The 20939-nt window shown below is 42.0% G+C and overlaps 2 protein-coding genes across 2 annotated transcripts in view; one reads left to right on the forward strand and one right to left on the reverse strand.

The window, feature by feature from the left end:
* Nucleotides 1-4072, reverse strand: part of fkbp9 (FKBP prolyl isomerase 9) — a 31908-nt gene extending 27836 nt beyond the window's left edge. The window contains exons 1-2 of the mRNA XM_072571024.1: nt 3759-4072; nt 541-686 (exon numbers count right to left, since the gene is read on the reverse strand). Coding sequence (XP_072427125.1) covers nt 541-686; nt 3759-3964 — 352 coding nt within the window. The 5' untranslated portion in view covers nt 3965-4072. The remainder of the gene's footprint in view (nt 1-540; nt 687-3758) is intronic.
* A 92-nt stretch (nt 4073-4164) lies between these two features.
* Nucleotides 4165-20939, forward strand: part of crtap (cartilage associated protein) — a 31839-nt gene continuing 15064 nt past the window's right edge. Inside the window, exons 1-6 of the mRNA XM_072571025.1 lie at nt 4165-5089; nt 12862-13011; nt 14186-14357; nt 15698-15826; nt 16245-16390; nt 19962-20045. Of these exons, the coding sequence (XP_072427126.1) occupies nt 4628-5089; nt 12862-13011; nt 14186-14357; nt 15698-15826; nt 16245-16390; nt 19962-20045 (1143 nt within the window). The 5' untranslated portion in view covers nt 4165-4627. The remainder of the gene's footprint in view (nt 5090-12861; nt 13012-14185; nt 14358-15697; nt 15827-16244; nt 16391-19961; nt 20046-20939) is intronic.

Consider the following 20939-nt stretch of genomic DNA (forward strand, 5'->3'; position numbering starts at 1 on the left):
GTCTGAATCTTGCAGAGCCACAGAGTCACACACTACAGAAACAGAGACTCTTCAGTCCAACTCATCCATGCTAACCAGGTATTCTAAACTGAACTAGACCCATTTGTTTGCATTTGGCCCATAAACTTCTAAACCTTTCTTATTAATGTACCTGCCCAAATGCCCTTTAAATGTTGTAATTATACCTGCTTCTACCACTTTCCTCTGCTTCTACTCATTCTATGCATCACCCTGTGTGTGAAAAGGTTGACCCTCATGTCCCTTATAAATCTCTCTCCTCTAAACCTTAAACTCATGCCCTCTAGTTTTGGACTCCCCTACCTGGTTATTCACCATATCTATGCCCTTCACGATTTTATAAACCTCTATAACGTCACCCCTCAGCCTTATGCTCCAGGGAAAATAAGTCCTAGCCTTTCCAGCCTGTCCTTAAGTGTGGTCCAGCCCCCTAATGAAGAAATATTTATTGAAGATCCAAAACAAAGTTGAATTCAAAATTACATTAAAGAGGAAGATGGCATTAGCTACAATCTTACTTACGCATCCCTTCATCGCCATAGGCCAGGTGAGGTGGCACTTTTATGAAGCGTCTTTCGTTCACACACATCCCAATCAGAGCTTTATCCATCCCAGCAATCAGTCGCCCTTTACCCACAAACACATTGTAAGTGGAGCCACGATTATAGCTGAATGAGGGAGACAGGCTCATTGAGACACTGCAAACTCTCACATCTTGCAATAATACATTTCAAATGTTACATAATCCTAAGCACAACTCAGAATTGAAACATTGTTTTAAGGATTCACATTACCTAAATACATTACCTAAATATATGGAGTTAAGAGCCATAAACATTTTTAAATTCATTCTCAGAGTGCAAACATCACAGACTGGGAGCCAGAATTTGTTGTTAATCCCTAACTGTCCCATGAAGATGCTGTTGAGCCATCATCTTGAACCACTCTAGTCATTGCAATGAAGGTGCTCTCATTATGCTATTAAGGGGCAAGTCCCAGGATTTTGACCCAGAGACAGTGAGGAAATGGCAATATAGATCAATGTTAGAATGGTCTCCTGACTGTATGAGAACTTGCAAGTGGTGAAGCTGTTCTTCTGTATCTCCTAACTTCTAGGTGATTCCAGTCACAGGTGTGAAAGGTGCTATTGTAGAAACATAGATGTACGTTTTCTCACTGAGCTGGACGGTTCGTTTTCAGATGTTTCGTTACCACACTAAGTAACATCATTAGTGAGCCCCCAGTGAAGCACTGGTGTTATGACCTGCTTTCTATTTGTGTGTTTAGGTTTCCTTGGGTTGTTGATGTCATTTCTTGTTCTTTTTCTCAGAGGGTGGTAAATGGGGTCCAAGTCAATATGTTTGTTGATAGAGTTCCAGTTGAAATGCCATGCTTCTAGGAACTCTCGTGTGCGTCTCTGTTTGGCTTGTAGGATAGATGTGTTGACCCAGTAAAAGTGGTGTCCTTCCTCATCTGTATGTAAGGATACTACAGATAGTGGAATATTTCTTTTTGTTACTAGTTGATGTTCATGTATCCTGGTGGCTCACTTTCTGCCTGTTTGTCCAATGTAGTGTTTGTTACAGTTCTTGTAAGATATTTTGTAAATGACATTAGTTTTGCTTGTTGTCTGTGTAAGGTCTTTCAAGTTCATTAGCTGCTATTTAGTGTGTTGGTGGGTTTGCAGGCTATTATAATGCCAAGAAGTTTGAGTAGTCTAGTAGTTATTTCTGAGATGTCATTGATGTAGGGGAGAGTGGCCAGAGTTTCTGGATGCATTTTGTCTGCTTGTTGGGTTTGTTGCTAAGAAACCAGCAGACTATGTTCATTGGGTAATAGCTCTTTTTGAAAACGCCATACAGGTGATTTTACTCTGCCCTTCGTAGTTCCTCTGTACTGTAGTGTGTAGTGACACATTGAAATAATCTAATGCAGCTTCATTTGTGGATGTTAGGATGATTGTTTCTGTCGTTCAGTATTCGGTCTATATGTGTTATTTTCATGTAGACGCTGGTTTAAAATTGCCCATTGGCTGTTTGCTCTATTGTGACATCTAGGAATGGCAGTTTGTTGCTGTTTTCATCCTCTTTTGTGAATTTTATCCCAGTAAAGATATTATTGATGGTCTTGAAGGTTTCCTCTAAATTGTTTCATTTCATGATGACAAAGGTGTCATCCATGTTGTGGACCCAAAGTTTGGGTTGGATGTTTGACTGAGCTGTTTGATTGAGTCTCTGTATTACTGCCTGTGTTAAGAACCCTGATATTGGAGATCCCATGGATGTTCCATTGGTTCGTCTGTATGTTTTGTAATTGCATTTGAAGTGGGTAGTAAGACATAGGTCGACTAGCTTGATGACATTGTTCTTGCTGATGAAATTGGTGGTGTTTGGTGTATGTCTTTGGTTCTTCTAATAGTGTGGTCAGTGTTTCTTTGGTCAGGTTGATGTTGATGAATGTGAATGTATGTTGTTGACGCTTGTTGAAGCATGTCGTTGTAATGGACCTTGTCGTTAGTACACACTGCTGCTACTGGTGGCAGAGTGAGTGAATGGCAATAGGGTGCCACTCAAGCCGATTGCTTTGTCCTGAATGCTGTTGAATTTCTTAAGTGTTGTTCAAGCTGCACACATCCAGGTAAACTGGAGTGGTAGGTCTATGCCATCACACACCTGACTTGTAGATCGTAGACAGGCTTTTATGGGGTTAGGAGATGAGTTACAGAACGCAAGGTTCACATCTCTTTAATTGCTCTTGCAGCCACAGTAATTATATGGCTACTCCACTTCACTTTCTGTTCAATAGTGACTTTTTGCATGTTAATACCACTAAAATATAAAGGGAGATGTATAATTTTTCTTTTTGAAGATAGCCATTACCTGTGCATTTGCAAATGTTACATGCTAGTTATCAGCCCTGCTCTGAGTTCTTAAGGTCCTGCTGAAAAAGGATACTGACTGATTCAGTACTGAGGACTTGTGAATGGTACTGATCTTCACACAATCATTAGTGCACATCCACACTTCTGACCATATGATAGAAGGAAAGTAATCAATGAACCAGCTAAATATGATTGGATCGAGGACACTAAGGGAAAAAAAACAAGTCCCACCTGATCCAGAGGTGTATTATAACATGTCTGAACAGGTTGATTAAAAATATCTACCCGAAAGGTATAGGACGGTTTTCCCTCTGATTTTCAATTATTCCAATTTTGCTAGGGATTCTGAATCCACACTCAAAATTTAGTCTTTCTTAAGTCAACTTGAGCTCATCTCTAAGGTTGCCCTGACCGAACCCAAACTGAGGCTCGGTGAGCAGGCTAATTGACAGCTATGTGTACAACGCCGTCCATCACTTTGTTGATGATTGGCGGTACATGAACGAGGTTCCAATTGACCTGGTTGGATTTGCCCGGTCTGTGGACGATATATTATATAAATAGAGAATAAAAATGAATCAACGTAAATGCCATTATGGAAACCCCAGGAATTCCACTTCAATGTGAAAAAGGAATCGTTTTCCACCCGCTAATGCGTGGAAGCTGGCATTTGTCTTCTCCAACTTCAGTCGCTTTAGATTAAATGTATTTTAACAAAACAGATCGGTTTCCGGAATGACTCCGGGTGCCCCCACTCCGGCTCCGGACTGACCCCAAGTGCCCCCACTCCGTATTGACCAGGCATCGCCCAAATCCGGATTCATGAGATTCCCGGACCCTTTTCCGAGTGCTGCAGTACCTGGAGTCGAATTGGTTTCCCCCGGGGAGTGTCCCCAGGTAATGATATCGGACGAAATCCCCGGGCTCAGCCGCCCGGACGCACTCCTTCGGTCGGAACTTGCTCTCCACCACCACATCATCCAGCGGCACTGATGGCGGTGGGCTCCCCCCCGCCCGAACCAGCAGCACAGCGGGGACGAGCAGCCACTGAAACCCCAGGATCATCGCGTCCGGTTCGGGTCAGACCCAGCACGGCCTGTCGAGATGCCTGAAGAGTCCCAGCACACCGACTCCAGCCGCCAAGTGAGGACGTGGGAAGGGGGAGGAGAGAGGGGAAAGGAAAAGGGTCCGCGGGCCATCTAGGGGGCGGGGCCAGGGGCTGGGAGGTGGGGTCAGGGGCTGGAGGGGGCGGGAATAGAAGCCGGCCTTGGTTTGAGGGTTTGGGCCAGGGAAGTCGGACAGAGGCCAGTGCTGGTTTGAGGGCAAACAGCAAGGGGATGGGGTCAATTAGACCGAAGGAGGGTCCAAATCTGAGGGGGTCTGGTTGCTGCATAAGAGCGGCTGGGGAGTAGGACTGGATGAGGGAGAACTGTGAGTCTGTTGTGACGGGAAGAGCTTGGGCTCGAGCTCAAGCCTGAGACGTTGGAATTTGAATGAGGGGGCGGGGCCTGAACCGTGATGGGGCGGGGCAAAGCTTTCGTGTCGGCGCTGAGTGTGTGTGTCGTGGCGGAGGAGAGACTTTCCGGATAGCGGCCTTTTGATTGGATACCATATGTCCAATGGTAGGCGGGTAGTTTCAGAGCCTCTGCTATGATTGGCCAGTCGCGGTGTCAATCATCCGTGCGGTTTTTTTTGGGATAGGTCAGCAAGAAGGGGCAAGTGTTGTTAATGTGGCGGACAGCAATGAGGCGACAAGCTGTAGTTTCCGTGCTGTTGCTGTGTTGTTGCACTGTTCACGCTCAGTATGAGAAGTATAGTTTTCGGAGTTTTCCCCGGGATGAGTTGATGCCGCTGGATTCGGCGTATCGACATGCGCTGGACCAATATTCGGCGGAGAACTGGCAGGAGAGTGTGGATTACCTGGAGATGAGCCTCCGTCTACACCGTCTGCTCCGCGACAGTGAGGCTTTCTGTAACCTCAACTGTAGCTTAGTATTACCAGACCAAACTGCTCGTTTCAGTGGCTTTCCTGAGCTCCAGCTCTTCAGCAGCATTATGAAGAGAGCGCAGTGTCTCCGCAGGTGTAAACAGGGTTTGCCTGCTTTCCGCCAATCTCAGCCCAGCAGAGAAACTCTGGAGGACTTCGAGAAGCGGGAGGTCTACAAATATCTGCAATTTGCTTACTTTAAGGTGAGAAAACAACTTGAAGCACTTCACAAAATAAGGCCAAATCGATCCTCAATCATGAACGATGTTCCTTTGAGTTTCTGATCTACAGAGGCATGCAGGATAATTGGAGTTGAGGCCAAGATCAACTATGGTCTTATTGAATGGCTATAGTGTGGAGGTGCCGGTGTTGGACTGGGGTGGACAAAGTTGAAAATCACACGACATCAGGTTATTGTCGAACAGGTTTATTTGAAAATACAATCTCTGGGAGCGCTGCACCTTCGGGTTGCTCGTACCGAAAGCTTGCATTTTCAAATAAACTTTATTGAATGGCAACGCGGGTTCGAGTGGCTGAATGCCCTTCACTTGCCCCTATTTATTATGATCTTTGTTCACAGCATTCTCTTGCATCTGCCAGACTGAGAAGATCACGTCAATCGTAGATCTTCCAGTTGCAACCAGCGTGACAACAGCAACATGGAGAAATACTTCGATAATGAAGCTTACGAGGGTGATTGCTCAATTGCTGAAGTCGCCCTTGCTCTTGCATTAAGTTACAATCTTTCTGCCACGCATAACCTAGAGCTCCACCAAAGATGCAGAAATTTGTACAGATAGTGCAGGAGTACTCATTTCATCTGCTTTCAGTTCAGATGATTTGGCATCGACACTTGATAAGTGGATCAATAGATTGCAAAACTATTCTACTGTGGGTTCGTAATGGGCAATGAGCAGTCTTTGTATGTTGTCTAAAACTTTCTTAATTACAGTGTTCTTTCTGTATTGTAACTCAAGATAGTTTTGCACCTATCTCACTCACTGATTAATACATTAGGTTATGTATCAGCGTTGAAAATGTGTGTGCTGGACATTGTTGACAGCTTCACACATCTAAACTCCACAATCGCTACTAATCTGTAACTTAATGCTGCAATCAACATGTGCGTTTAAAAGCTGCAGTTTTTACGTCCCAGATGATTAGTGTGTGGAATAGGAACCTGACTGAGAATACCAACCTGCAAACCGACATAGTCTGTACTCACAGGAGCACTGTTCTACAATTATGAAACCTCGATATCATAAACTAGGTATGAAAAAGGTTGAACAGTACAATCTTTGTTATTGCACGTGTATCCTCAGCACATCTTGCAAGGACAAGGACACCACTGAGAACATAGAATGTGCGAATTTGATCAGTATTCATTTATTGCTGAGCTAAGTACGCTGGTGCTAGCATGACCATGTTCATCTGATGAATGATAACTGCACGCACAAAGACTTCTGTAAATGACCACTGGATGCTGTTCCTCTGCTGCAGGTTCACCTGCAATGAGCAGTGAAGATAGCTGATGCTAACACTGACTGCTGGAAGCAGTCGCTGACACCAGAGACCCCTGTAGGCTGACAATTTGGAAGAGAATGGAATTGAATTGAATTTATTGTCAGGCGTACCGAAGCACAGTGAAAAGCTTTGTCTTGCGAGCAATACAGGCAGATCCCAAAGTTAAGTAGCATAGGTAAGTAAGTAATAGCAGCAAAAACACAGATACAGGCGAATGTTAAGAGTTTGAGTCCATTCAGTATTCAACAACAGTAGGGTAGAAACTGTTTCAAAACTGGCTGGTGCATGTGTTCTGACTTCTGTACCTTCTCACCGATGGTAGAGGTTGTAGAAAAACATTGCCAGAGTGGGATGGATCATTGAGAATGCTGGCAACCTTTTCTTGACAGCAACCTAATAGATGGATTCTATAGATGGGAGATTGGCCTTTGTGATTGTCCAGGCAGAGTTCACCACTCTCTGTAACCATCTCTGATCTTGAATGGTACAGTTGTCATGCCAGGTAGTGATACTTCCAGACAGAATGCTCTCTGGCACACCTATAAAAGTTGGCAAGGGTATTCGCCATCATGCCAAATTTCCTCACTGCCTGAGGAAGAACCGACTTTGTTGGGTCTTTGTAGCCATTGCATCCACATGAAGAGTCCAAGAAAGTTTGTTGTGGATGATGACCACTCTCAGGAGCTTGACACTCTACACTCGTTCCACCTCTGTGCAGTTAATGTGTTGGGGGGGCATGAGTAACATCCTGCCGAAAGTCAATAATGAGTTCCTTGATTTTGCCGGCATTGAGAGCAAGGTGGTTCTCAGTGCACCATTTTTCCAGGTCTTCCACCTCCCGTCTGTAGTCTGTTTCATCGCCATCTGAGATTTGACCAACTATGGTGGTGTCATCAGCGAATTTGTAAATGGCATTAGTCTGGTATTTGGTGATGCAGTCATGAGTATACAGTGAGTACAGTAGGGGGCTGAGTACACACCCCTGGGGGGCCTCCAGTGTTGAATGTTAGTGAGGATGAAATATTGTTCTGCTCGACTCTTTCCAAAAACTTAAACTGGCCAAGTAAAGGGTCCAAAAAAGAGGCCAGCAAATCCAGCATTGTCTTCCTGTGTGGCAATGGTTAGCACTGCTGCCTCACAGTGGCAGGGACCTGATTTCAGTTCCATCCTTTTGTGTGTGTGTGTGGAGCTTGCACATTCTCCTTGTATCTGCGTGGGTTTGCTCCAGTTTCCTTCCACAGTCCAAAGATGAGCAAGTTAAATTGGCCATGCTAAATTGCCAGTAGTGTCCAGGTATGTGCATGCTAGATGGGTTAGCCATGGGAAATGTGGGGTTACAGGGATAGGGTAAGGGGGGTGGGATCCTGTTCAGAAGGTCGGTGGACTCGATGGGTGGACTGACCTGCTTCTGCACTGTAGGGACTGAGATTCTGTACAACCTCCCCATGATGTCCTACTCAGTGGTCTGAGCAATGATGGCATGTGTGCTATATGCCGCCTTAACCGTCCTATCTACCCTGTTACACGGTTTTCAAAGAACGATGTCATTGAACCTCAAGGTGTCTCTGTTTGACAATTCTATCTCATTCCTGATGAAGGGCTTTTGCCCGAAACGTCGACTTTCCTGCTCCTCTGATGCTGTCTCACCTGCTGTGCTTTTCCAGCACAACCCTCTTGACTCTAATCTCCAGCATCTGCAGTCCTCACTTATGCCTAATACTGTCAAGAGCCCTACCATTAACTATATGGGTCCTGCGCTTGTTCATTTTTACCAAAATGCAATACCTCGCATTTATCCAAATTTAATGCCCTCAGCCCATTGACCCAATTGATCCCTTCGTAATCTTAGATAACCTTCTTCACTGTCCACAATACCACCCATTTTGGTGTCATCTGCAAACTTACAAACTATGCATCATAAATTCTTATCCAAATCATTAGCACTGTTCTCAACTTTTTCTGCCCTGTGCAACAGCAATGGTTTGGCTCTGATTCCACGAGGTTACTCAAATGTCATTTTTTAAAATTGAAACTCAGTCCAATCCAAAGACATAAGAGGAGAAATAGACCATTCAGCCCATCATGTCCTACTCCACCATTCATTGTGATCGTAGCTGATCTAATAATCCTCAACTCCACTTCACTGCCTTTCTCCCAACATAATTGGACCATGAGATGTAGGAGCATAACCCTAAATTCCCTGACTGATTTAAAGGTGTGTCCATCTCTGCCTTGAATACACTAGATGATCTTTGTAGGGTTTTTGTTATTCTTATAATTCTGTGCTTCTTTCCCGGCTGGAGTTTTAACCTTATCTCCGTTCCTTCCCAATCTAACATCAGTGTCCAACTTGATCAAAGATGTTTGAGATCTTTTGTTGTCTGATTCATCCATTATTGGTAAGTGATTCCACTGTCATACATAATCTATGTTATATTGAACAAGAACTCTAAAAGAGATGGTTTTCCTACAGTACAGCCAGCACTAACATGTTTGTACCTTAGATTCAATCTTGCTGTATTTAATACAAAACATCCTTGGCTAATCTTTTCCCATGAAATGTACTGTAGGTTCAGCAAAAAAATTACATCATTGTCAGTTAAAATGAGTAATCAGACAGTCAAATTCTGAAGCATCAGAGGAATAAGCAACTTTTGATCACTTCAGTATTTCTAGCTATTAGAAAAGTCTGCAATCTATAGGAATAAAGAAACCAGAAATGGTATTCATGTATACTTAAACCTGGTTTAAATCTTCATATATTTATTTTTATTTATTCAAGGGATGTGAGTGTTACTGGCGAGGCCAACGTTTATTGCCCATTCCTAATTTCCCAGATGCCAGTTATGAATCTACCACATTACTGTGGCCGTGGAGTCACATGTAGGACAAGTTAGATAAGAATGGCAGTTTCTTTCTCTACAGGACTTCAGTGAACCAGATTCCTGACAATCAACAATGGTTTTGTGGTCATCGTTAGACTCTTCGTTTCAAATTGTTTTAAATTTAACATCTACTGAGGCTGGATTTGATCCCAGAACATTACGTCTGTGTCTTGATCAATAGCCTCCCAATAGCACTAGGCCATTGCTTCCCCTGTATGTGGATTACAATTAGTATTTCACATAAACTCATCTTCCGATATCTATCACTATCACCCTACTTGAGCTAGACTGATCCCTATGCCTAAGTGTAAACTTCAAAATTTATGTCCTCACTTTCAAATAATTTAGTGGATTCATTCCATTCTAGTTCATTATTTTTCTCCAATTACAGCTGCTGAGATATTGATTGATAGTCACAGGTGAGGTGCTGGAGGTTGGCTAACGTGTTGCCAATATTTAAGAAAGGTGGTAAGGAAAATCCAGGGAACCATATACCGGTGAGCCTGACATCCACGGTGGGCACATTGTTGAAGGGAATTCTGAGGGACAGGATTTACGTGTATTTGAAAAAGCAAGGACTGATTAAGGATAGTCAACATTGCTTTGTGCATGGGATATCATGTCTCACTAATTTGCTTGAGTTCTTTGAAGAAGTAACGAATAAGGTTGATGAGGGCAGAGCCATGGACATGATTTATATGGACTTCAGTAAAGCATTTGACATTGTCCCTCAGGGTAGACTGGTTAGCAAGGTTAGATCTCATGGAATACAGGGAGAACTAGCCATTTGGATAGAGAGCTGGCTCAAAGGTAGAAGACAGGGGGTGGTGATGGAGGGTTGCCTTTCAGATCAGTGGTGTGCCACATGGATTGGTGCTGGGTCCACTGTTTTTCATCATTTATACAAATGATTTGGATGTGAACATAGGAGGTATAGTTAGTAAGTTTGCAGATGACACCAAAATTGGAGATGTAGTGGACAGCAAAGAAGGTTACCTCAGAGTACAGTGGGGTCTTGATCGGATGAGCCAATGGGCCAAGAAGTGGCAGATGGAGTTTAATTTGGATAAATGTAACGTGGTGCTCTGGTTTCCTCCCAGAATCCAAAGATATGCAGTTTAGGTGAATTGGTCAAGCTAAATTGCCCATAGTGTTCATGGATGTGCAGCTTAAGTCCATTAGTTAGGGGTAAATATATGGTAGGGGAATGGGTCTGGGTAGGTTACTCTTTGGAGGGTTGGTGTTGACTTGTTGGGCCTAAGGGCCTGTTTCCACACTGTAGGGATTCTGTGATTTTATAGTAAGATCCTGGGGAGTGTTGCTGAGCAAAGTGATCTTGGATTGCAGGTTCATAGTTCCTTGAAAGTGAAGTTGCAGGTAGATAGCATAGTCAAGAAGGCATTTTGGTATGTTTCCTTTATTGTTCAGAGCATTGAATATTGGAGTTAGGAGGTAAAGTTGCAGCTGTACAGGACATTGGTTAGGCCACTCTTGGGGTATTGTGTGCAATTCTGGTCACCCTCTTATCGGAAAGATGTTGTGAAACTTGAAAGGGTTCAGAAAAGACTTACAAGGATGTTGCCAGAGTTGGAGGATTTGAGCAAAAGGGAGACACTGAATAGGCTGGGCCTGTTTTCCCTGGAGCTTCGGAGGCTGAGGTTTATAGAGGTTTATAAAATTATGGGAGGCATGGCTAGGGTAAATAGACAAGGTCTTTTCTCTGGGGTGGGGGGGGGGGGGTGTGGAGGAGAAAGAGACAGAGTCCAGAACTAGAGGGCAGAGGTTTAGATTGGAGGAAGTGTTTTAAAAGGGATCTAAGGGGCAACTTTTTTACACAAAGGATGATGCTTGTATCGGATGAGCTGCCAGAGGAAGTGGTGGAGGCAGGTACAATTACAACATTTAAAAGGCATCTGGATAGGTACATGAATAGGAAGGATTTAGAGGGATATGGGCCAAGTGGGACTAGATTAGGTTCGGATATCTGGTTGGCATGGGCGAGTTGGACTAAAGGGTCTGTTTCTGTGCTGTACATCTGACTGTTATATTTTCTAAGATGCATTTTAATGTTTTATTTAGGTTAAAGCAGACAAATAGTTATTATGACTTTTTTTTAAATTGTAATTCTTGATTTTGAGGTTTGAGTCATGACTAATGTGATATTTTAATGAGTAGGAGGCTTGTATGATGTCTGTCTGTCTGATAACGATGATTATCCATGTGACAGACAAAACTGAAATAGAAGAGCGTATTTTTGGTAAATGTTGCTGCTTTGCATCTTCATTATAGGCAGCTATCTGACATTAAAAATGTGTTGCTGGAAAAGCGTAGCAGGTCAGGCAGCATCAAAGGAACAGGAGAATCGACATTTCGGGCATAAGCCCTTCTTCAGGCTTATGCCCAAAACGTCGATTCTCCTGTTCCTTTGCTGCCTGACCTGCTGCGCTTTTCCAGCAACACATTTTTAAGCTCTGATCTCCAGCATCTGCAGTCCTCACTTTCTCCTAGCTATCTGATATTACTTTGAAGAGAGAGAGCTGAGAGAGAAACTGTTTCAGATATTGAGTTTGTACATCAGTATATACCAAGAACTTGATTAAAGTGTTGTAAGGTTATTTTAGGCTGTGCATTTCAGACAAATTCACTACCAATTATCTTTGCTCTTTTATTAAGCTTCAGTTGAGGCTTCAATTACTCTTTGTAATCTTCCCGTGGTAAAACATGAACTGAAATAATATGCTTCTAGTTAATGTGAACGGCAGACTCTGTGTACTGTGCTCAGTGACTCTTGTTTTCAATATTGGAATGTGTGCATTGTCTGATTCAGATTTAGTTTTTTGTGATGGTTACTACTGTTGAACAGCCTGCCAGACTCACTGACTACACTTACACAAAAAGAATTGATTGCTTGATTATAAACATAATAATTGATTGAACTTTATTAGAAATAGGCATGTGGGAAATGATATCCAAAACAAAATAGAACTTTAGAGCACGGGATATGAAAGTTCATTGAACTTTTCAAAACTATTCCCAAAATGGATTCTGTACACTCTACCTTATTCTTCTCAGGAGCTTTTGCAGAGTCAGCAGAAACTATTTAAGCAAAATATGAAAACAGTTACTGAGAATATCGCAAGATGATTATATAAGTTGGAGGCCTTTGGATTTCTTGCTGTTTTCTGGGCAGTTTCATCTCTGCAGAGCCACATAATGTTCTGAAGGATATCTGTTCAGCTAACTCTGCAACTAGTCTCATTCCAGCCATGCACATCACCAGCTGCTTTGGTCACTTGATTCAGAATATGTTAAGTGTATCTCAAGTTAACTTGCTGATTGAAACCTGTAATTTTAACTTTGTGTCTCTCCTCAGATGCTGTCAGAACTATTGTGTTTCCAACGTCTTCTGTTTTTATTTCTGATTTGCAATATTTTTCTGTGTTTCTGTCTAAAACCTGTTGTATGTATGAATATACATGTATATTTTCACACCTGAGATCATCATAATTTGTGTCCAGTGATATATTCTACTTTTTCCAAATTTCCGTTCTTTCTTTCACATTTAGGTTCAGAATATTCCTAAAGCCATATCGGCAGCTCATACCTTCCTTCAGAAGCACCCTGATGATGCAATGATGAAGCAGAACATGGATTACTACAAGTCTTTGCCAAACTCTGATGACTTCTTGAATGACCTGGAGATGAAAAATTATGAGGCAAGTAGATTGATTTCCTCCAAATGCTCTGGTTTCTCTCTCAGTCCAAAGATGTACAGGTTAGGTGGATTAGCTATGGGAATTGCAGAGTTGTAGGGGTGTGAGTCTGGGTGGGGTGGTCTTTGGAGGGTCATTGTAGATTCAGTGGACTGAATGGCTTGCTTCTACACCAAAGAGATTCTGTGAATGGGACTTGAGCTCCTAATACTGGCAGCAACATTTTGGAAATGCTTACATTTATGCAGGATGGATGATTAGAGTCCAGCTAGGACATTACTGAAAAAATCCAAGTCTAGAGTTAACAAAGATATGAATTAGGGTTTTGGAGTGAATTCCCCTTAGGCAGGGAAGAGGTGAGCATTTTATGGGAGTAGACGTAGGTGATCTTAACAATAAAGGGGATATGGGGTAAGTTTAATTTAGTTTTGTCTCAAACGGTACCCAGTTCTGGACAGTTAGAAGAAGTTGATAGTTGTGGAGTGGGACATAAGGAATAGGAGACCAGGAAGAGCTTTATGCCTACTTCTCCATTCAATACAATCTTCTGATTTAAAATTCAGTTGCTTGTAATATTCTCATACTCTTTTGTCCCTTTTTTAGTGTCTTAAAAAACTAACCATTTGATTTTACAACTGAGCATCACCAGCACTTGATTAAGGAATGAACTTTCCATTGGAGCTGGACACAATGGTATGTTGGGTTAATTGGGAACTACCAGAAGAATTCTCAATAATTGTTTTTAATCATCACAATCCAACTTGTTCAGACAGGAACATAAACCTTTATAAGCATAACTGCTCTTGTCCTTTGCTACTGACTTGCATTAAATAGTTTACTCTACTAAATTAAATATTGAGAAGTTTAAAGGTTAAATGACCTTTTGATCTTCCCTCTTCTATGTCCATCTAAAGTTTGGTTTAGAGTTCCTTTGCTACCTCCCTCAATATGATAATCAGGATCTCATACTTGGAGGTATAAGTGCATTTTGCTAGCAGTTGTAACTTGCTGAGTTTTGCAGCTGTGTATTCTGCTATAAGCTATCACATACTTACCTTTTTTTTTACCCCAACGTTGCTTGTTGGAATTGTCAAGCAGACCCGTACCACAAGATGCAGGACATGACACCATCCAACATTCCTCAGTCACTTGTAACCTGAATTTCATTGGATTTTAGAATCTATTCATCCAAGCGGTGAAAGCTTACAATGGTGAAAACTACCTGACATCTATTACAAACATGGAACTGGCCATCCCAGAATACCTAAAGGCTTATGATGAGTGTATTGCTGCCTGCGAGGGTTCAAGAGAGGTGAAGGAGTTTAAAGACTTCTATCCCTCAATAGCAGGTCAGTGCAGGTGTTCGAGATGTGAACCATGCTTTTTGGCTGAAAGTTGTTTTTTTTTAAATCGGTGCTTCTGTCTGTTTCTCTACCTTTTCCTTCCCAGTTTATTTTCGTCATCAATGTTTTATCTTTAAAAGTTGTTTCCTTCTATCTATTCCTCTTCTTTTTCTCTCTCCCTCTTTCTTTCTTCTTTCCTTCACTCTGCCTTCCTTCCCTCCGCCTTTGTTCCTCATTTTCTTTCCCATTAATGCATTCTTTCTTGTATTCTTACGCGCAGTCTCTTTGGCGATCTCTGGCTCTCTCACCCACACTCGCCCGCCCTCTGTCTCTCTCTCACGCCTGCCCGTGCACTCTCATCCACTCTCTCTCTCTCTCTCTCTCTCTCTCTCTCCCGCCTGCGCTGTCTGTCGCCCGCTTGCCCTCCATGTCTCTATCACGCGCTCACTCGCTTGCTTTTTCTCGCCCTCTCAGGGCCAATTGCATAAAATCATGATTGGTCTGTTTTGTTTTCTTTACGCTGCTGTACAAATTCAAATATTCCTTTGCAGAAGTTCTCCATTTGCTCTCAAGAATGAAGACACAATTCAAAACATATGGCATGTGAACCTAGGACTTAGAAGCAGGGATAGGCTATTTGACCCACTAGATAAAAACAATGACTGCAGATGCTGGAAACCAGATTCTGGATTAGAGGTGCTGGAAGAGCACAGAAGTTCAGGCAGCATCCAAGTAGCTTCGAAATCGACGTTTCGGGCAAAAGCCCTTCATCCTGATGAAGGGCTTTTGCCCGAAACGTCGATTTCAAAGCTACTTGGATGCTGCCCGAACTGCTGTGCTCTTCCAGCACCACTAATCCAGTATTTGACCCACTAGCTACCTGATGAGGGAGCAGCGCTCTGAAAGCTAGTACTTCAGAGTAAATCTGTTAGACTATAACCTGGTGTCTTGTGATTTTTAACGACGTTCTCTTTCTTGCCCACGCGCCTGTACTATTTGTTTCTCTCCCTGTGCGCGCACTCTTTCTTTCTTCTTTCGCACCTGGGCCGCTCTCTGTTACTGTTATTCTTCAAGTCTCTTTGCTTTCTCCCTAACCTCTCGTGCATGCTGGTGCTCTTCTGAGGACTGTGCAATCGTTGCTGGTGAACTGTTCATTTGACTAAATTTTTCTATACTCCTATTTGCTAATAGAAATATAATTTTACTCGTTAACAAGTTATTTTAAAGCTAGGTAAATAATATTCACTTTATTTTTCTGCTGTGTTTTTGTTGCTGTTTTGAAAAAAAAAATCAGTGCCAATGCTTGAACAGTATCTGAGTTACCAACAGTGTTCTTTAATTTTCAGAACATTACGCTGAAGTTTTGCAGTGTAAAGTGAAGTGTGAGCATGAACTAACTCCTGTCATTGGAGGGTTTTTTGTGGAAAAATTTGTTGCCACTATGTACCACTATTTGCAGTTCACTTATTATAAACGTGAGTACTTTTGCAATTAGATTATGGAATGATATATTGTTTAAAATCTTCAAATAGAGTCATTAGCAAATATAATGTTTGTGGAAGCGATAAGGAAATCCATATGGTAGAGATAAAGGACTACACCTTTGACAAGCTTGGGATTCTAGTGCATGCACAGAAAAATGTCTTGAAATATCTGCATTAGTGGAAACCCAGCTATTTTGCTTGGAAGTACTCCACAAACAACAAGATTGTCGCAATGTCAGTTGAAGGATCTGTGTTGGCCAGACAGAAGGAGCTCGCTCATCTTTGAGATGTTACCATTGACTTATAACTAATGATAATTGAATCACTAGGGTTTGGTGTTGTACCACCTGGAATTCTGGACAGTACAAACCTAATGCTTTGTTTTAACTATGCTGTATCTCTTTTGCAGTCAATGATATGAAGAATGCAGCTCCATGTGTAGCAACCTATTTGCTGTTTGATCCTGAAGATTCAGTGATGAAGCAAAATTTGGTGTATTACCAATACCATAAGCTGAAATGGGACCTGACCGAGGAGGATTTCTTGCCCAGACCAGTATGTCACTGATGTACAGATAACCTGCACTAAATTTGAGCATGTGGGAAGAGGAGAAAGGGTTATGAGATTATTTGGGAAGAAAATAATCTTAAATTATGTTGGTTTCATTTAAAAGAAGTTATCTGTCCTTCAAAAATCTTGGACAAAGAATACCTACTAGTTCATTCGGGCAGTGATAACTAATCGGGTAATTCTGCACGGCAGCTGTACAGCTCCCTGTCCCCTACTTGAGCAGCTTTACACCCCAGATAGCAACAATAATGGATCCACTTAGCATTTCATCTCATCTCTAACAACTGCAATGACTTGAGCTTCACAATATTTGCATTCCTCACCACACCTTGAACCCACGTAATCTCTTGGGAGCGATTTTTAAAACAGCGAAAGACTGTGACTAAACAAAAACCAAAGTACAGTTAGTTCTCCTATAATGCGATGGTTGCTTTCTTGTGCAACCCCACATTATAGAAAAATAGTGCTTTAGAAACAGTGTGGTGAAGTGATCATGTTACAGCCATCACACATTTTAAAAGTTCGCAGTTTAAAAAGTGTCCCCAAATCATCAATTGTGTTACAGTGAGTTCACGCTAATGAAATATGTGTAATAGCAGAATGACCTGTACTGGAGAAACTCACCAGAAATTGCAACATCTGTAAGAGAGAAAAGTAGAGTTAATGTTCGATTCCAGTGATGCCTAGGACAAAGGATTTCTGGACTCAAAATATTAACTCTGTTTTTATCTCTACAGATGCTGCTAGACCTGCTGAGTTTCTCTAGCACTTTTTTTGTTGTTGTTTGAGATTTACAACAATCTCCGTTCTTCCTTTTCACTAAGACCCTGGATAATTGGCACGAAACATTTGGAAAGTTCCCCTCCAACCCCCACTTCAGGGATCAAAACTTGTCTTGAGGAACATATTATCAAAGATTAACATTATACTGCATTTGGCTCCTGTACAAGGGATTGTCACTCCATCCAGAAAAATGTCCAGCTCTCTCTCGAGCACATTCAATAAATCACTGGTCCCACAGCAGATAGTAGACCATTTAAGAGATTCTATTTCTCTGCTGAAAGAATCCTTTTACAATCTAATTCTGATCCTACCCAAAACAGTTGAAACAAAGTGCATGAGCACAATCAATTGTCTTCACCTAAAGCTATGATCAAATCACTCTAAACCTATACTTTTCTGAAGTGGAATGTCTCAGTTCTTTGGTCCTATCTTGGTAATTAATGTGCTTCAATCGGAGGATCAATCATGTGACATTCCAATGCACCTATCCCTAGTATCACCCATAAAAGCATAAGATGTAGAAGCAGAAGTGGGCCACTTGCCCTATTGGTCGGCTTCACTATTCAATAGGATCATGGCTGACCTGATGATTCTCGACTCCACTTTCACTCCCATAACCCTTATTCCCAGATTGATTAAAAATCTGTCCATCTCCTCTTTGAATATGCTTAATGAGCCCTCTGCAGTAAAGAATTTCACAAATTCACAAGCTTCTGAGAAAAGAAATTCCTCCTCACCTCTGTCTGTCTTATTCTGAAATTCAGCCCTTTTTGTCCTAGACTCTCTCACAAGGGGAAACAACCTTTCCACATCTACTGTTAAGTCCACTTAGAATCTTGAATGTTTCAATAAAGCAGCCACTTATTCTTCTTAACTCACAACTGGCTCAATTTAGCCTTATAAAGCATCCCTATATACCCAATATCAGCTTAGTAAACCATCTCTGGATTGCCTCCAATAGCAGTGAGTTTTTCCTTACGTAAGGATCCCAAAACTGTTCATAGTATTCTAGCGGTGATCTGATTAATGACTTGTACAGCCTTACCAAGACTTCTCCATTATTATATTCTAATGATTTAGAATCTGAAATGTATAACACTGAAACAGACCCTTTGGATCAATTTATCCATGCTGATCAGATATCCTAAATTAATCTAGTCTCATTTGCCAACATTTGGCCCGTATCCCTCCAGACTCTTTCTATTCATATACCCATTCTGATGCCTTTTTAAATTTTGTAACTGTACCAACCTCTACCACTTCCTCTGACTGTTCCTTCCATACATGCACCACCCTCTACTTGAAAAAGTTGTCCCTTAGGTCCCTTTAAATCTTTCCCCTCTCTCCTTAAAACTATGTACATTAGTTTTGGACTCCCCTACTCTTGAGAATAGACCTTGACTATCCACCCTATTCATGCCCCTTTATGATTTAGAGAACAAAACAGGATAAAATGATATGTGAGACCTGACCAAACACTTGTTTAAGATCAAAATAATTGTCTTAGTGAATTATCTTGTGAATAATCCTAGTTTGCTATTAATGTGTCAGAGTTGCACCAGATCTATTTCTTAATTGATCTGCAAAAACAAATTAAAGAATGGGGTTTTTGGTATTTTGTAAATTGTAAAACCCATTCATCTCCTTTGGTACTAGACTTCAACCACAGATGCATGTCTCTAATCCTATCTACCCTACATTTACTTTCTTGTGATTTGAGTACTAAACCAGAGATTATTACTTTTTGAGACTTAACTTTGTAGTTTAGCTCCTAGCTGCTCATGATCCTTAAGCAGAACATCTTTCCTAATCTTATCAATGTCATTGGTACCTACATGGATCGCAACAATTGAATCCACCCTTCTGTTTCCTCTGCAATGTACAAGTTTCTTCCCAGTGTATTGCAGATACCGTGTTTCCTGCTACCGGACAAGCTCCTCAGCCATCTGGGCTCATGCTTTTGCTTGCAGCGGGCTCTGTCCATTCCTCAGTCTATGCTGTCCACTCCTACTGCAACAGTGTTTCCTGTCCCATTGAATAATGTCACCATGGTAGGGAAACAACCAATTCACCCATCACTGTGCAGGCCTTGCACTCATTGATACAAGCTGCATGAATCTCAATTCTTTTGAACAATTGTAAAAGCTGAGGTTCCTCCTCTTTTACCTGCTGACACCCTTCCTGTATCATGCCCATTTGTCTTAACCATTGACCATATCAAATAATTCAACCTAAGGGTTTGACTGCTTTCTGGAATAAAGTGTCCAGGTAATTATCTTCTGTTTTTAAGGGCCATGATTTTCCCCACCTTATACTCTTTTATGTGCTCTGACTTCCATCACATGGTTTTTTAGATTATATTTTTCCTTGTTCCCCTCACATTATCTTGTGGGCTCTGTCTCTCATCACTCATGCTCTTTTATCAGTTCTGCTCCCTCTCCCTCTCCCTCTCCCTCTCCCATTGCTCGACCCTTTGTTCTGCCCCCAAGTACCTCCCCTACTCTGGTACTGCTTTACCCCTGTTTCACGATCAAAGATCTCGTTTACATCATGAAAAGAGATCCTGTAGTGAACCGGGAGATCTAGAAAAGAACTAACGCTTGCCATACTCTAGTGTTTCATTGTGTTATCAAAATAACTTAAAGCACTTAATATATCACATGAGTTTTTGGAAGGCAATAACTGCTATGTGGGCCAGATTTGGTGAATGCACAGTTATTTAATCACTGGATAAGACTGTTAAATTGTTTGATTCAACTGTTTTGATTTGCAGGAGGCTTTGCGATACTACAACCAGACCAATTTTCAATTGCAAATGTATGAATTTGCCAAACAACATCTACAAGCTGATGATGAGGCAAGTAACTAACATTAGCCGGGCAATTATTAGTTGTTGTTCAAGTTAGAGCTTTGAACAGAAAGCAATGAAGAATTCGTGGGCGGCACGGTGGCACAGTGGTTAGCACTGCTGCCTCACAGCGCCAGAGACCCGGGTTCAATTCCCGCCTCAGGCGACTGACTGTGTGGAGTTTGCACATTCTCCCCGTGTCTGCGTGGGTTTCCTCCGGGTGCTCCCGGAGTCCTCCCATAGTCCAAAGATGTGCAGGTCAGGTGAATTGGCCATGCTAAATTGCCCGTAGTGTTAGGTAAGGGGTAGATGTAGATGTAGGGGTATGGGTGGGTTACGCTTCGGCGGGGCGGTGTGGACTTGTTGGGCCGAAGGGCCTGTTTCCACACTGTAAGTAATCTAATCTAATCTAACTAGAAAAATGAGGGGTGAATCTCATAGAAACATCTAAAATCCTGATTAGGACTGAGCAGGCTAAATGCTGAAAGAATGTTCCCAATTTTGGGGAAGTCCAGATGTAGGGGGTCACCATTTAAGAATAAGTGGTAAGCCATTCAGGACTGAGCCATTTTTAAAATACTGTGTGCAATTCTGGTCTCCCTGCTATAGGAAGGATGTTGTGAAACTTGAAAGGGTTCAGGAATGATTTACATTGATGTTGCCAGGTTTGGAGGGTTTGAGCTATAGGCAGAAGCTGAAATAGGCTGGGGCTGGAGCATCAGAGGCTGAGGGTGACCTTTTATAGACTTTTTTAAAATCATGAGGGGCATAGATAAAGTAAATAGACAAGGTCTTTTTTCCAGCATGAGGAAGTCCAAAATTAGAGGCCATAGGTTTAAGGTGAGAGGGGAAAGATTTAAAGGAGACCTAACGGACAACATTTTTCATGCAGAGGGTAATGCG

The sequence above is a fragment of the Chiloscyllium punctatum genome, chromosome 5, assembly GCF_047496795.1.
Source record: "Chiloscyllium punctatum isolate Juve2018m chromosome 5, sChiPun1.3, whole genome shotgun sequence".
Classification (NCBI taxonomy): Eukaryota; Metazoa; Chordata; class Chondrichthyes; order Orectolobiformes; family Hemiscylliidae; genus Chiloscyllium; species Chiloscyllium punctatum.